The sequence below is a fragment of the Lithobates pipiens genome, unplaced genomic scaffold, assembly GCF_037356315.1.
Source record: "Lithobates pipiens isolate NorthernLeopardFrog02 unplaced genomic scaffold, aLitPip1_a1.2 Scaffold_16, whole genome shotgun sequence".
In the NCBI taxonomy this organism is placed as follows: domain Eukaryota; kingdom Metazoa; phylum Chordata; class Amphibia; order Anura; family Ranidae; genus Lithobates; species Lithobates pipiens.
This window is the reverse complement of record NW_027507748.1, coordinates 423,494,764-423,509,516: the sequence shown is the minus strand read 5'-3', so window position 1 is coordinate 423,509,516 and position 14,753 is coordinate 423,494,764. Positions and strand designations below refer to the sequence as shown.

The 14,753-nt window shown below is 38.8% G+C and overlaps 1 protein-coding gene across 2 annotated transcripts in view; it reads right to left on the bottom strand.

The window, feature by feature from the left end:
* Positions 1-14,753, bottom strand: part of ARHGAP6 (Rho GTPase activating protein 6) — a 368,137-nt gene that overhangs the window by 78,552 nt on the left and 274,832 nt on the right. For both annotated transcript variants that reach the window (XM_077482552.1, XM_077482553.1), the window contains exon 4: positions 3,063-3,319. In XM_077482552.1, coding sequence (XP_077338678.1) covers positions 3,063-3,319 — 257 coding nt within the window. The remainder of the gene's footprint in view (positions 1-3,062; positions 3,320-14,753) is intronic.

The following is a 14,753-nucleotide window of genomic DNA, read 5'->3' as shown; positions in this document are numbered from 1 at the left end:
GCATGCTTCAGAGCTTCTTCTGACCACTTTCTAAGATGCTTCTGACCTGCCATCAACCTCCTCCTGAGCTGATTTTTCATTTCAACTGACTTGTGGTAGAAAATCAATTTAGATAGATACAAATATGTAGACAAGCCCTAATAGAGTTCTGGAAAAAGCTAAGTATTTTAACAGCCTGGTTTGGGAAGTTAGCGATTATAAATGCATAACTGTGGCCTAAACATCTGCAAAAAAACTCTGGTTTCTATCACGTATGGTAGCAATTAAAAGCTGACAACTGTACTACCTCATCGAGTTTTATCACTTTATTGCTTCAATATGCTAAGCAAACTGTGAAATCTAGAGAAAACTTGCCTTTACCTAAGCAGTCTATGTTCTGTAATCAAACAGTAATGGCTACTCATATATCAGTGAATGTGCTGCGAAAACAAAAAGTTGAAGGTGAACAGGATGGATCAAGGTGACCAATAAAATACCTAGGGAAACATTTTCCCACCAGGATTACAATTAGCAGGGCACAGATGGACTAGGATGCCTTTAGATATTTAACTGTATAATAAGGTATGGATTTTGTTTAAGAAAATATTAGAAAGAATTATTATAAAGCCTCCTATGAAGCACCATTTTTTTTTTGGCGTCCTGAAAAAGGGAATTTTTAGAAGTCCTAGCCAATACACTGTATGGCTCTGTGCTCTTGAGGGCAAAAATGTCTTTAGGAGATAGGCATGGAAATGTGATCTGTTTATTTTCTTTTTTCTTTAAGAGGATAGACAAGATGTGCAGGAGAAAGAGAGATAGACTGCAGAAAATGGGCACCTCCTGGAAATTTTACATGTCACATCTCTGTAAATGGCAATCTTATTTTGCCCAGACTTAAAGTCTCTTCCCAGGATTAGCAGACAAGGCCAAATGATTCTAATTAGAGCCTGAAAGAAATTTTGCACATTTTATTGTAGCACAAAGTTTGGCTCAATTTGTTGGAAACAATTACATTACAGAATAAAACCTGCAGTTAATATACTATTAATGTTGCTCGCAGTTGGGCATGACATGAGGTTAATATATCTGCTTGCCACTGGCAAGACTGTTGCCCCAAAGTAACTGCCAATATTGTCTTATGCTACTTTGGTGGCACCAAGCTATGGCACAAACAAAGTGGAATGCATGCTTTCTTTTCTGTCTTCAGTGATTGCTAAGATTTGCAAATATGTTGAAAATCTCTGGAGGCATGAACAGCAATTCTAATGTTTTTAGGGTGTTCATTAAAATTTGCAAAAATAATGAGTTTCAAATGTGGTCTTCATTTGGAATCTAGTCTAACCCCTAAATTGTTAGATTGCGGCAATTGATTTTTCAATTGGTTGTACAGCTCACAAAAACGCAATGTATGTATGAAGATAATAGGGTGTATTTAACTAGGCATGGCCTTTAGTTTATGTACCTGGCCATGTGATAGAGCTTTGTGTGTTGTTATGATTGTATTTATACTATATTGGTACTGTTTCATCTGTCTCTTGTTACTGTTGGTACTGTTTCATCTGCCCCTTGATTCCTTGTATGCTGCTGTTGACCCCTCTATACTCTGAGGGTCAATAGGTTCCAGTAAGCAGGCTTGCACCATCCTAGCAGTGGCGAAAAAGGTGCATGCAAATCCTTTTCACATAAATTTGTATGGGATTTTCTTGTGTCGGATTTTCTAGCTATCATTTTATTTGTGGACTTTCATGTTTTATTAGTGACTTTTGAACATTTTGGACTTAGTACTGCACCCTCTCTATATTAGGTTTGTATTGATGCCTCTTAAATTGCATGTAAAGTCAAAACTCCTTTTTTTTGCTTCAGATAGAGTGGGGAATGGTTGAAACACCATCAGGATATTGTACAGATGTCCCAATTGGGGGATTTTCACTTTTCTTGCTCAATGGTTACTAGGGAAATAGGATGAATATTCCCAGGGGGTAAAACAGGCAGCAATAAAAATCATTAGAAACACAACCAGGGCTCTAACCCTACCCTATCTTACTTATATATACTATATATATATATATATACTTTAATACTTTATAGAATGTTATCTTAGTTTAGTAATTTAAAATGCAACTATAATAGTTTGGGGTGAATGTTATTTTACATGTGTTTTTGAAGATTTAAAGGTATTAAACCACTGTAGTATTATTATTATTATTATTATACAGGATTTATATAGTGCTGACAGTTTACACAGCGCTTTACAACATTGGGGCAGACAGTACAATTACAATACAATTCAATACAGGGGGAATCAGAGAGCCCTGCTTGTTAAAGCTTGCAATCTAGAATCACTATTATAATTGCTTGCTTAATTGCTTAATTGCTTTATACTGTATCTAAATAAAATTCTTTAAAAAATAAATAAACGTTTCAAGTGTATGTATAGACAAAACCTTTTTCATTTTAAGTAGGGACTATATTAAGGAATGGTTAAAACCTGATTTGTGTCCCTTGTGGGGGAATTCCCTTTATTTCATGCCCTAGAGATGCAACAGGAAGAGAAATCAACAGGAAGTGAAACTGTTAAAAAGTCCCTCATAAACATGCATGTTTGTATACTTTACCCAAACACAGACATGGATTCAGGGACACTGCCCCCTTACTTATACCTGCAGCTCAGAGTAGAGTAGAACCAGCCAGGAAACTGGCCAACAGAACTTATAGTTCAGAGTTCCTTGAGACTTTTTTTATTGTCTCTGAAATACCCAGTGACTTTCTGAAAATGCAGGACTACAATTATAGGCATCTAAAATCTTGAGGTACCTGATCTCTAGACACAAATAGAGTGAAGAGTATGGGTATTTAGCCATTTTTTCTCACAATTTTTTTTTTTTTTAGTTTTGAGTATGGTGTAGATTAGGGAATGGTTAAAACCAGATCTGTGTCCCCTGGGTAGATTTCCCTTTATTTCCTGCCCCATAGATGCGATAGGAAATGAAATCAACATAAATATATTTTGTATTACATATTCATCTCACTAAAAAAAAAAACATATTTTTTTATTGCTTTTACGCATGGCAGTATGAACTCACCCTTCTGCGTGCCCGAGGTGCAGCCTCTGGTGTATTCGGAGATGTGGATTCATTTGGTGTTTCTGAAGTAGAGCTAAGAGATGAATTACTACTAGAGAGTTCTTTATTCTGCCGCCTTGATCCAAATGGCAGGATGGACGTAACAAAGTCAGACACCTCTTTCTGCTCATCTTTGTGAGAATCTTGCTTTAACTTGTGAGCTCTGTCATTGGCTATTACTTGTGATAATGGCATTCCAAATGCCTGTGGCAAGAATTCTAAAATAAAGAATGAGAGAAAAATATGAATATATAGCCATGTCATTTACACCTATTAAATGTAAGAGCTTTATACCCACAAGCCATAGCATTAAAACCATTTGCACATTCTCCTACAGTTTGACATTTTAAAAGCCATCTGTCAAGTACAAGGTTAATGTCTCACATGTTGATATACAGTTTAATAAAGTGGATCTATACTCAACAGTAAACGTAAAGCTATGTTAATAGTCAAGATAGAAAGGATAAATAATACAGTAACAAAACAGTGAAATACTTTCCTGGACAAAATACTGTTTCATGCTCCCTTTACTGGAAGCTGCATATGTGAATGTCAAAGCCCTATCATCTGAGTCATATGATCACTGCAAAAGGGTAAGAGATCAGCCAATCCTTCCTTCTGCAGAGATCATATGACTAAGCTTGAAGGATATACAATGTAGCATTTTTTTCAAAATAGGTATTTCAGCTATTTTATTACTCTTTAGTAGGGAACAGTAATTTAAATAAATAATGTAATTTTGCAAAATTGCAATGAAATTACCAATTTCACCTTCACTGAAATTAGCCTCAAATTTCATTAAATTTCATCATGAAGACTTGATATTTCCTTGACAAATGTCATTTGACTTTGTCTTCCAACACAGCCATGTGACCCTCATAAACATAAATCAAGTGATAGCCACATCAGTGCTAACATTATGTAATTATGTGACCTTGTTTATAATTATCTGGCTGGCCACTTCAATTATCACATTGACAAAATGTCTGCCGCCTGCATATTTGGCTTTGGATCAGAACCTTTTCCACATCCCTTCTTGCCATTGGCTATTTTTGGTAGCCCTTGCTTCATCCTTAGTTTGCTTAGGAGCAGGCACTGGGAGCAGGCAGGGACAAAGTACTTTTTGGTTTTCTGGGAAGTTATCTGTTCCCCTCTTCTGGCACCACCATAAATCTGAGGCATGGTGTGGACCCCTAAACCTGTCAGTAATGGCAGGAGGTCCACCACAACATTCCCACCACAAGGCCATTTTTACATAATTCACATTTGGTTGAATCTGTTGTAAGCTTTAGGTCGCTTTTTAATATATTATGAATTAAATGATGTTCTACTCTATCTGGCTTTTGTCTTTTAGCTGACTGTTATCTTGCTTGGCTATACAAGCTGCAAGGATTGCCAGAAGATGGTGGCCTGTTACATAACTGGGTGAGCACGTTCCTATCTCCCCCTTTATTTGACTTATCACTGGCTTGTGTTTGTAAATAAAAATATTTACTTGCAGTATAGCCGAATGTGATAATACTGATGTGTACATTTCAAAATGTCTGCCAGGATCCACAGTGCCTCGTGTATAACGTACACAGATTTATGAACTGCACAGTTTAACTTCAGTCTATATATACCATAGCAGGCAAATCAGAAAACCCAGTATACCACATAGTGCTCTCACAGAAGAAGGGCCAGTGGTGTAAGCCAATCCAATTAGACATTGCTGGTTTACATAGTCCTGTCAATCTAACATGCAATCTTCTCATATGCAGGTAGCATTTTGTTCAAACATTGATATAGAATTTGTCAAACTTTGTTTGGCAGAGTGCATGACACACTATCTATCAATTACTCACCAGATTTTGTGCAAAAGTATTCAAAAACACAGTTCAATTACCATGTCAATGTTTTGAAAGTTAACATTCAATCCCAGCAATGCTTGATTATGCCAGGTTATTTGTTTTGCTCTTCCATACAGCCTCAAATTAAAAGCTTATGATTTCCAAGAAAAAACAAGTAGAATTTGGCAACAAATGACAAAAAATCTTCAACTCTCTCCTGCGAGAGAGTCAAAAACAAAAATCGCCTTGTGGACAATTGAACAAACAAATTCAATTCTACTAGTATATGGCCAGATTACCATTGGGTGTTTGCTGCCCAGAGGGGGGTATAATAAACTCACCAGTTGGTTCAATCAGAAGGTTGGGGATGGTTTGGTGACCAAGCTGTGATGCGAGTAAGACAATTCACATATGGTATGTATTTATATTCAGTTACTAAAACACTGACCTGGCCAAACAACTATGAAAAACAACCACTTTTATGAAAACAAAGGTTAAAAAGTGAATTATATGGTAAAAATGTTTTTGTTATTTAACTTAAACCAGCATTGCAAACTAGCTAAGATAAGACAATCAACAGCAAGAACATTTAATGTAAAACACATTGTGTCAGAAATGTAATTCCTGTGATCATTCACTTGAAAGAATTTGAGCAAAGTTTCAGAACACTGAGCACATAATTCAGAGATTCTGCAATTAACTGTCTATATATAAAAAATAATACAAATAAAAAAAGATATTTTATGATTTACATAACTGTGTGAGGTAGAGGACACATTCCAGAAAACAGAGAAATAAGACATAGCCAGTTAAGTATTTTTAAATAAAACCATGCTATGTTGTGAATGTGAAAGACATATATGTGATAAGGACCTGCAGCTGCTGCCCACAAGGTGCTAAAACCTCAAAAAATGTCAAATAAAAATCAATACAGCGCTTACAGTTGTGATATATTAGTGATGATAAACAACAACAAAAATATCAATGTTTAACACAGTCTCTTGCAATGTGCTAAGGTGCTCCAAATAAGTAGAAAGTGCTGAAGTGCTTCATATGAAATTGCTGTGTCATGTACCAGACTCCCCTCTTGTGTCCCCACTCACCAGAAACAATGGACCCTCAGCTTTGCAGTCTGGGGATCAAACACGCTGTGATCTGGTGTTAGTAGGGTGGAACTCTAGGACTCCATAGCAGGATCTCCAAACATAGAGGGTCTTGGGGGTGACCAAAAAATCCACCAGGGAGATTGCTGATAATAACAGGCATAGAACAGAAAATGAGCTCATCTGGGTTCACCGCAGGTCGGCGTGTATTCCACGAAGGGTGAAAGTGGTGTCAGTGGTTAGAAAAATGGAAATGCATCAATGTGTTTCATCCCCCCTCCAGGGCGTCATCAAGGCCATCACTTCCAGTTTCGCATAATCAATTTTATATCTGAGGAGCAGTACCTCCTCTCTCAAGAAGAAAGGTAACTTTTTGATATTAATTTTACTTATAAATTTCTGACACATGATTTATGAAAGGAGAAGGAGAACTATCATTGATCCCCTCATTCTCTATTCATACATACTGTTTGATTCATGAAAGCTTTAGTATGGATTCTATGAAAGGAGGAGCTGGGTGGAAAGAGGTGGAATAGTCGGACACTTTTGATGCGTGCATGTCATAGCTTCATAGTTCTATTAACCACCGCCACACTGAACAATTCAGTGGTGGGAGTGAGTGGGGGGCATTGGAGGAGGAAAATTTCACTGAAATCATTGAATCGTATATGTGAATTGTATACAGGAAGTGATGTCATTTGTGGAGTGGAAGTTGGCACTATTACACTTATGTAAAGTAGTGAGTGTACAGCTTGTATAACAGTGTCAATTTGCTGTCCCCTCAAAATAACTCAACACACATCCATTAATGTCTAAATGGCTCTGGTGAACTCCATGCCCATGAGGGTTAAGGCAGTGCTGGAAAAATAATGGTAGCCACACAAAATATTGACACTTTGGGCCCAATTTGGACATTTTCACTTAGGGGTGCACTCACTTTTGTTGCCAGTGGTTTAGACATTAATGGCTGTGTGTTGAGTTATTTTGAGGGACAGAAAATTTACACAGTTATACAAGCTGTACACGCATTACTTTACATTGTATGAAAGTGTAATTTCTTCAGTGTTGTCACATGAAAGATCTAAAAAAATATTTACAAAATTGTGAGGGGTGTATTCACTTTTGTGAGATACTGCATGTAAGCTCAAAGCTGCATGAGACAATGTTATTTTCCTTCATTGGCAGTATAGTGTCACTTTATGGACGTGAGGTAAAATAAGTACACATTTACAGTTATTATTGTAACATTTACCAGAAGGTCGTTTTTGATGTGACTTCAATATTTTCATAATTGTAGCTCTTTGCTATTTTTAACCACTTAAGGACTGCCTCACGCCAATGGCAGAATGGCACGGCTGGGCACAAGCACATACCTGTACGTTGCTTTTTAAGTGCCCAGCTGTGGGCTGGCAGCGCGCTCCCGACCCGGCCCTGTGCTCCGTGACCGTGGCCGTGGGACCAGCGGACCTGATCGCCGCTGGTGTCCCGCGAATGGGTCACAGAGCTGAAGAACGAGGAGAGGTCTGTGTAAACAAACCTCTCCCCGTGCTTCCCTGTATGGCTGTCACCGATCGTCTGTTCCCTTTTATAGGGAAGGACGACTACAATAAAAAAACACATAACGTCATACATAACACCTACACTGCCCCCTAGTGGTTAACTCCTTCATTGCCAGTGTCATTTACACAGGAATCAGTGCATTTAAATAGCACTGATTGCTGTATAAATGACAATGGTTCCAAAAATGTGTCAAAAATGTCCGATGTGTCCGCCATAATGTTGCAGTCACAACAAAAATCACTGATCGCCGCCATTACTAATAAAAAAATATATATTAATAAAAATGCTATAAAACTATCCCCTATTTTGTAAACGCTATTTATACTTTTGCGCAAACCAATCAATAATCGCTAATTGAGATTTTTTTTACCAAAAATATGTAGAAGAATACGCATCGGTCTAAACTGAGGAAAAAAAGTTTTTTTAATATATTTTTTGGGGATATTTATTATGACAAAAAGTAAAAAATGTTGCATTTTTTTCAAAATTGTCTCTCTATTTTTGTTTATAGCGCAAAAAATAAAAACCACAGAGGTGATCAAATACCACCAAAAGAAAGCTCTATTTGTGGGAAAAAAAGGACGTCAATTTTGTTTGGGAGCCATGTCGCACGATTGCAATTGTCAGTTAAAGCAACGCAGTGCCAAATCGCAAAAAGGGGCTTGGTCCTTGGCTGCAAATTGGTCCGGGGCTTAAGTGGTTAAAGCGCTTCATTCTTTTTTTTTTAATCCAAAAGAGTTTAAATTAATGTTGAAATTGGCATAGAGAGATTCAATGCGGACAAAGATATGCACCTACAAGTACATATTTAGTCAAAAGGAATAGATAAGACAAGATCTCTACAATCTATCATACACAAAAGGAATGTATAGACCATTAGCAAGTTATCAAAGTGCTGAAGACAAATTAAATGAGAGACCCAATCACAGAGTGTGCAGAAGTGAAAAATATTATAGAAAAGTCCATATAATTAGAGTATAAATGATTGAGAGACTAATGCCCCGTACACATGATCGGACTTTCCGACAACAAAACTGTGGCTTTTTGTTCGAAGGTTGTTGGCTCCAACTTGTCTTGCATACACACGGTCACACAAACCTTGGCCAACAATTTTGAACGTGGAAACGCGGTGACGTACAACGCATATGACAAGCCGATAAAAAGGAAGTTCAATAGTAATGTGATATCTCCGTTACAAAGTGCTTCTAGCTCGTACTTGATTTTGAGCATGCATTAACTTTTGTGCGCAGACTTGTGTACAAACGATCGGACTTTCCAACAACGTTTTGTTGGAGGAAAATTTAAGAACCTGCTAGCCAACATTTGTTGGTGGAAAGATTTATGCCGCATACACCCGGGCGGATTTTCGACAGCAAATGTTCGATGGAGCATACACATGGTCGGACTTTCAGCCAACAAGCTCACATCCAACATTTCCCGTCGGAAAATCCGCCCGGGTGTATGCGGCATAAAGGCCCGTATACATGATTGGATTTTTTGACAACAAACATGCAAATTAGCTGTTTTAGGGCAACATCCAACCGTGTGTACGCTCCATCAGACAAACTTTTTCGGTTTTCATCAGAAAATGTTGGCTGTTCGAACAGACAAACTTTTTTACAACATAAGTCCGATGGAGCAAAGTCTGATCGTGTGTACAGAAAACCATCAGACTTTACAAACATGCATGCTCAGAACCAATGCAAAAGACCAGACAACAATAAATAAGTTGACCAAAGGTGGTGGTAAAGAGCAGAAAAAACACGTGATTTGGTGAAAGTTGGCTGAAAAAGTCTGATCATGTGTATGCTTAACAAGTTCACGGGCTATGCCCTTTGTACAGAAATCCACAGGAAAGCTTGTACAAAGTCCAATCATGTGTATGAGGCTTAAGGCCGCGTACACACGGGCGGACTGTTCGCCCAACTTTGTCCGCTGAACAGTGTTTGGGCGGACAGTCCGCTCGTGTGTGGGCTTTCAGCGGACAGTTTCAGCGGACAGTTTGACGAACAAGGTTTTTCAGGAAATTACGTAAAACTGTCCGCTGAAACCTTGTTTCAGCGAACAGTCCGCTCGTGTGTAGGCTTGTTCGTCAAACAAAGTTGCGCGCATGCTCAGAAAGGATTTTCACGCCGAAAGTTATAATGCAGTGTATAGGACGTCGTATTTTCCGTCCCGTCGTACGTGCCGTTCACGTCATCGCACACGGTTTCAGCAAACTGTTCGTTCGTCGTGTGTGGCCATGTCCGTCCATGCTAATTTTGAGCGGACTGTTTGCCGAAACTGTTGGACGGACAAAGTTGGGCGAACAGTCCCCGCGTGTGTACGCGGCCTAAGAGTTGTGTGCCATCTCAAACATAGGGATATTTGGAACCTTGTAGGACTCTTAGACATAATATATCACAAATGTGTATATGACACTGCAGCCACATCCTAAACACTGAAGAACCAATGTTCAAAATCAAGTAGGAGTTATGTATTATGGACAGCAAGTAGAAGATTCTGCTTGCCACATAACCTACATTTGCTGGATTTCTTTTGGCAACCTCTGTGGTCATAGATCACTTTATCCTTACTTTTATTGCATTCCATGCTTATCACAGCAGTGGTGGTCTAGAACACTTGGTTTGGATGCAACGGCAATATAGGTATTAGCAAGGTCACTGCATCATTGTGAACACAAGTTCCATACTACTTTGCGCATTGTATGTCTTGGCATCTGTGCCCAGCATGATTCTCAAGGTACCTCCTCCAACAAGTTGCTGCAGCAGAGGACTGGCATTGGTAGTGGCAGCAGAGGGGCTATATATGTTAGCATGTTCTGTGCTGGGATATACCCTTGCAGTGTTAGAGGGAAGACTGCAGAGGAGAATGACAAAAGCTTTGCCTGGAGCCAGGCCCTGCAAGGCAGAGTTGCCACCCTTGAACAGAAAGTTCCTTTTTAAATGAATTAAAAGTACTTCACAAGAAAGGAAGGCTCAGATTATACAATCCCCAACCTTCATCTATAGTAAAAAAAATAACTAAAAAAAAAAATTTAATTTTTATGACTTGGATTTATTTATACTTAAATTTTTGAAAAAGTATTGTTTTTCTTTACATTGTTCACATGTATGGCTTGTATAGGTCTGGTGTCTCTGTTTTGAGATGAACAGCACTCAGTGCTTTTCATTAAAGAAAAAACAGTACATAAAGTCAACAGTTAGATACTAAAGAACAGAATTTTAGTTTATACATCCTATACCATAGAACATATTAAAAAGAAGCTAACCTGAAGAAGAGTACACAATGTAATAAAAACAGTGTACAACTATATTGTAATATACGTGGTAACAACTGCAGAGAAGGTATATACATTGTAAGTTAAACATTTACATTGTGTTTTATATTTTCCATGTTGCTATGACTTGGAATACTTCTTTAGAACACAGTATGTTTGATTTACTAAAGGCAAATAGAGTGTGCACTTTGCAATTGCAGTTGCCCCAGAGCTTAGTAAATGAGGGGGAAGGTCTTCTGACTTTCATCATTCAATTATGCGCACACAAGAATGCTTTTTTTTCCTTTCATGTGATTGGCTATTCTTTATAAAGTGAACATTCCCCTCATTTACTAAGCACTTGTAAAGTGCAGTCTATTTGCCTTTAGTAAATCAACCCCATTTCACTCTACAGATGCATTTGATTGTACTGCCTTTACATTCAACCCTGCAAATAATGTTTATATTCTGCTGGTTTAATGGAAGTTTTTAAATGTAACATGCAATAAAACGTCCACTCAGTTATATCCTTTAAAAGTTAGTAGAACTTTTTTCAATCTTTTTTGAGATGAAAGAAAATGGATGTCCAAAATATCCCTCTACCTTTGGTAACAGCTAAAATTTGCAATAACCCTTAAATTTTTGTCTTGGTGACAATTGATCCCATGAGGATGGATCTCCCCAATGAAGACCCAGACAGCATTAACAAGCAATAGTGTTTCCAAACCTGCCCTACTCCTAAAGAATAAAAAAAAATTTGACTGGAGTTTTACTTTAAAAGAGAAGTGTGGACAGGCTATAGGTACTCAAATATTTACCGTATGTTCTTAATTATCAGTAAACAGACTTGAGAGCCCTTTCAAACCGGGGCGGTACAGACGCCAGCAGTAAATCTGCGCTATTTTTGCACCACTTTACCGTCATTTTAGCGGGGCGTTATTAGGCCACTACTGGGCCGGGTTTAACACCCGCTAGCGCCCGTAAAGGGGTTAAATCTGCCCGCAAAACGCAGCTGGAGGGGTGCTTTGCCGGCGGTATAGCAGTGCTGCCCCATTGTTTTCAATGGGCAGGGGCACTTTAGGAGCAGTGAGTTCACCGCTCCTAATGCGCTCCAAGAAGCTGCTGCTAGGACTTTTTCTGATGCCCTGCCAGCACACCGCTTCGGTGTGAAAGCTCTCAGGTTTTCACCCTGGCGTGAATGAAGCCGCTGTTTCAGGGCACTTTTCAGGAGCTATTTTTAATGCTATAGCGCCTGCAAAGAGCCTCAGTGTGAAAGGGGTCTGAGGCTGGGTTCACACTAGTGCGAATTGGATGAGGGTTTCCCTGCATCCAATTCACACAGCAGGACATTGTGACTGGCTCTCTATGGAGCCGGTTCACATATCTCTGTAGAGGCTCTGGTGTGATTTGCACAGAAGCCCTGTACAGTTTTTGGTCCATTTCAGGTCCGAATTCAGCCAAAAATTCTGACTGAAATCTGATCTGAAATGGTGAATGAGGATGCACTCCTGCTGTGAGCCGCTGCATGCACATATGTGAACCCAGCCTCAAACCAAACCCTCACTGACGTCTGTGGAGTAAGACATCTTCAAACCCTACAGCCTAAATTTCTAATTTCTCATCTCATCAAGCCTACAGCCTAAATGTTCCCTTCTTTCTGTATTTCAGACCCTATACCAATGAATTAACAGCCTGCCAGAGTTCTAATCTCTAATGTAAACAAAGAACTTGGTGCACTGGAAGAGGGGAGACAGCAAAGTGTTGAGACCAGAGTTGGATGACATCATTGCTTTGCTTATGAACTTTGGGAATAAATTATGCCACAATGGCTGTAACTACATATATCAAGGAATTTTATAAGTCAATCTAACTTTTATATTACTCTAATCCCCCGTACACACGATCGGAATTTTGGTCGGCAAAAGCTCTGATGGTTTTCCCGATGGAATTCGGACGGGATTTCGGTCAAGCTGTCTTGCATACACACAGTTACACCAAATTCCATCAAGAATGCCGTGACGTACAACACATACGATGGGACTAGAAAAAGGAAGTTCAATAGCCAGTAGCCAATAGCTTCCATCTCGTAGTTGAATCTGAGTATGCGTGTTTTTTTGCGTTTCGGAATTGCATACATACGATTGGAATTTCCGATAGTAACTTTTTGGAGCATACACGGTCGTCTGAGGAGACGAAACACGTCGGAAGAACCTCACTGCTGAGACTATTTTGAAAAGGCGCTATGTCAACTACAGAAATGTAAGTGTGATACTGTTTTAATAAACTTCTACATTTTACGGAATATGTCAGTTCCATTCTTCCTTCCTGTATGATCGTTTTGGTGGAGTACAATCTGTTTATTTAATTGGAGGGTAATTTGTATCGAGTTTGGCTTCGGAGGAGTTTCTATACCAACTAGTTCCATACCTCACAGTTCCTCGGAGACCATCTAATCGATTTGTATCAAAGCTGTTTTGATCCTTCGGGCATATGTCCGTTTGGGTTAAAGGCATCTGGTAAGCCTTGAATTTATTCTAGGTGGTGGCATTCACACATGGGTGTACTGTGTACTTTTTGGATCTTCTGAAAGACTTTTCGGCATTTACTTTTCACGTGAAAATGGGGGATTGCTGTTCATCCATTGTATAGACATTGCACTAATCCTTATCAGAAGGACTCTGTCACACTTATTTTTGTGTTGTTTTTGCACGTATAACGTATATACACATATTTAATTGATATAGGGGTCACCCAATATTTGTATACTAGTTTGTAAATTTTGTGTAGAGGTCTTTGTTTGCACATTTTTCATTACATTATTTTATTTAGCGCGGCACTTTCTTTCACAATTGATTTTACTAAGATTTCCACTTTTAGCGTGTCAGCGGCTGGCTTGCTAGAGATAGTGCAGTGTTTTTGTAATTTTGAACGATTTAACTTGACAGATAGTAACCCACGTTTAAAATGTCCATTTTGCCATGTTTACATGTCGCTTTTAGTGGCATTTTACTTAGTTTACATTTAGAAGCGTTTAAAAATAATAATAATATATATATATATTTTTTTCAAAATAGCCAAAAATGAAAAATGCCTGTAAATGAAACCCACGTTTACCTGTGTTTATAAGCGCTTGGCGCTTGAAATGCCTCTAAACTCAGATTCTGAACCCATTTTTTGCATTCCAAAAAAAGCCTCTAAACTCAACTGCCTAGAAATTACTGTAAATGACCCTGTGTACACGTACTGATAACATAACATATAGGAGAGTTCAGGAGCAGTTGAAAAAAATGCACAACTGCTCCTAAACGTCCGTTTAACAGCAGCAGTGTACATGAGGCCTTAGCATTCTAAAAGCTTAAAAGTAAGTGGGAGCAAGGAGATGGGTCTTAATTTATTCAGGCTGGTGGGGTCCAGTAAGGGGTTTTTAAGTATAGGGATGAGCAGAGCATTTTTTAGAAGGGAGGGGAAGGTGCCAGTAGAGAGGGAGAGATTTAATATGTGAGTTAGGGAGCAGAGGATAGAAGAAGAGGGTGACAGTAGTAGTGAGGGAATAAGGTCCAGCAGACAGGTGGTAAGGCGGGCTTCTGAGAAAGCTTTAGCGACCTCTTCGGTAGTAGCAGGTTCAAAAGAGGAAAGTTGAGGGTGGTTTTGTACTGGATATGTTAGGTGGGATAGATATCTGTGCAGTGGAGATGCTCTCATGAATTGCATCAATCTTATTTTTGAAGTGATCTGCAATCTGGTGAGCAGTAAGCGGGTTACTGGTTGGAGGTTGTGGTGGAAAAGGTAGAGAGTTAAATGTAGAGAAGAGATGATGAGGACTGGATGACACAGTGTTAATGAGAGTGAAAAATAGGCTTGTTTGGCAGCATGGAGGGAGGAATTGTATTTTAACCACTTA